General features: G+C 41.1%; 1 protein-coding gene across 1 annotated transcript in view; it reads left to right on the forward strand.

Moving 5' to 3' along the window:
- Positions 1 to 1421, forward strand: part of LOC107096718 (secretory carrier-associated membrane protein 5-like) — a 16503-nt gene extending 15082 nt beyond the window's left edge. The window contains exon 4 of the mRNA XM_015393497.1: positions 248 to 1421. Within this exon, the coding sequence (XP_015248983.1) occupies positions 248 to 460 (213 nt within the window). The 3' untranslated portion in view covers positions 461 to 1421. The remainder of the gene's footprint in view (positions 1 to 247) is intronic.
- Positions 1422 to 2174: the final 753 nt, after the last annotated feature.

Consider the following 2174-nt stretch of genomic DNA (forward strand, 5'->3'; position numbering starts at 1 on the left):
CCTCGTTATCCCCTGTGCGCTACGTGACGCACGATCAGGGTGAAAGTCGGCCTGATCTAAATCTTGCACGACTGGGGAATCAGCCAGAAAAGGGCCGATTGTACAGTCTATGCCCGGCTTAAGTACATTTTTTTTTTTTTTGCATCTTTCCCACCTCTTCATAGGGGGTCCAGTGCCCCCCCTGCTCCTCCCTTTAGCTGCACCCCTGTCTAAAATATCTCAGTGTCTCTTATTAAAAGCTTAGTAAACGATCATCTCATTCTCCTTCCAGGTGCATAATTTCTACCGTGGCAGCGGCGGCAGTCTGGGTAAGGCCCAGGAGGAGTGGACCACGGGGGCCTGGAAGAACCCACACGTCCAGCAGGCGGCTCAGCAGGCGGCCATGGGCGCCGCACAGGGAGCGATGCAGCAGAACCAGTACTCAGCGGCTCCCACCTACAATTATGACGACCCGATGTAGGACAGGCGGGCGAGCGGAGAGAGAGAGAGAGCTAAAAAGGGATCAATTAAGAATTAGGTGCCCTTCATTTCAATGCAGGACAAACTCATTTCAGATAGAAAATAAATGAAGGAAAATGTACTTTTAAACCAGTTAAATACTTTAGAAAGTTCACTTTTAGATTAACGACTTGCTGGTATTGTTTTAGCGATTGAGCCAGTCTTAAAGAAATGCCCCCTCTGCTCAGCAGAACTCACACATTAATATTTCCCAACTTATTTTGAATCTTCTCTGTGTTTCTAGTGGGAGTAAGAGCTAAACCTACTTAAAGGTTGATTAAAGGCACACAAAAACTTTGAATTTATTTCTGTTAATACTCACAGATTAGCCACCAGGCCATATTAAAACATTAAAAATAAGTTGTTAGAATGAGATAGATGTAAATTTATTCATTATCTAGTCAAAAATGTATCTGATTCTCATTTGATGCAACAAAATCAGACCTAATTCTGTTTGTTGGATCTTTATTAATTCCTTTAGAGGTGATTTTTATTTACCTCCAAGGTTTTAAAGCAGTAGCTTCTCTTTCATGTTGCTATGCTAGCCATAGCATCACATCCTAGCCTGTCATATAGTATGATAACGATGAAGCTGCTCTTCAGCCATAAGAACTTTTTTACGTCAACGACTGAAACATTCAGATCGTTAAACGTTCGGATAGAAGTCTCTCAGCAATCTTGGTAAAGATGCGTTAAAAAAAAGGAACAGATGGATCCGTCAGTGCAGCAGCAGAATCTCACTGCAAACATTTGGTTCCTGGAAACGAGAACAAGAATTATTTTGATTAGGATTTGGATTCATTGCATAAATACCCTAATAATCATTTTATGGTGGCATGCAAGAAAATAATTCTGCTTTATGTTTTCAGTAAACAAGCTGCAAGATCTGCTAAATCCGAGCTGAGGAAAGGAGGAGATTATTTGGAGATTATTTGGAGACGGAAACAAGCAAGTTTTACTGAAGCGTATTGGATTCACCAAAGAAAAAATAATCAGACAGATTATCTCATAATAACGAGATATTATCTCGTTATTATGAGATAATCTGTCTGATATTTTTTTCTATGGTGAATGCAAAATGCTTCTGTACAATTTGGAGGGAGGAATTCAAGTTAAAGTCAATAAACGGGGGCTTTGGAAAAAACGAGAAAAGAATATTTTAATCTCAAAAGTACGAAACCCCTAAAGGGACATGAAGGGGAAAAAAAGAACTTTTGCGAGATCCCGCAATACTTTTGCAGGAACCCGCAATAGTTTTGCGAGATCTCGCAACAAATAAACTTTTGCGAGATCCCGCAATAGTTTTGCAGGATCCCGCAGTAGTTTTGTGAGATCCCGCAGTAGTTTTGCGAGATCCTGCAATAGTTTTGCGAGATCTCGCAAAACTATTTCAGGATCTCGCAAAAGTATTGCGAGATCTTGCATCAAATAAACTTTTGCGAGATCCCGCAATACTTTTGCGAGATCCTGCAATACTTTTGCAGGATCCCGCAATACTTTTGTGAGATCCCGCAATAGTTTTGCGAGATCCTGCAATACTTTTGCGAGATCCCGCAATACTTTTGCGAGATCCTGCAATACTTTTGCAGGATCCCGCAATACTTTTGTGAGATCCCGCAATAGTTTTGCGAGATCCTGCAATACTTTTGCGAGATCCCGCAATACTTTTGCGAGAT

The sequence above is a fragment of the Cyprinodon variegatus genome, unplaced genomic scaffold (genome assembly GCF_000732505.1).
Source record: "Cyprinodon variegatus isolate N-32 unplaced genomic scaffold, C_variegatus-1.0 Scaffold645, whole genome shotgun sequence".
NCBI classification, from domain to species: Eukaryota; Metazoa; Chordata; class Actinopteri; order Cyprinodontiformes; family Cyprinodontidae; genus Cyprinodon; species Cyprinodon variegatus.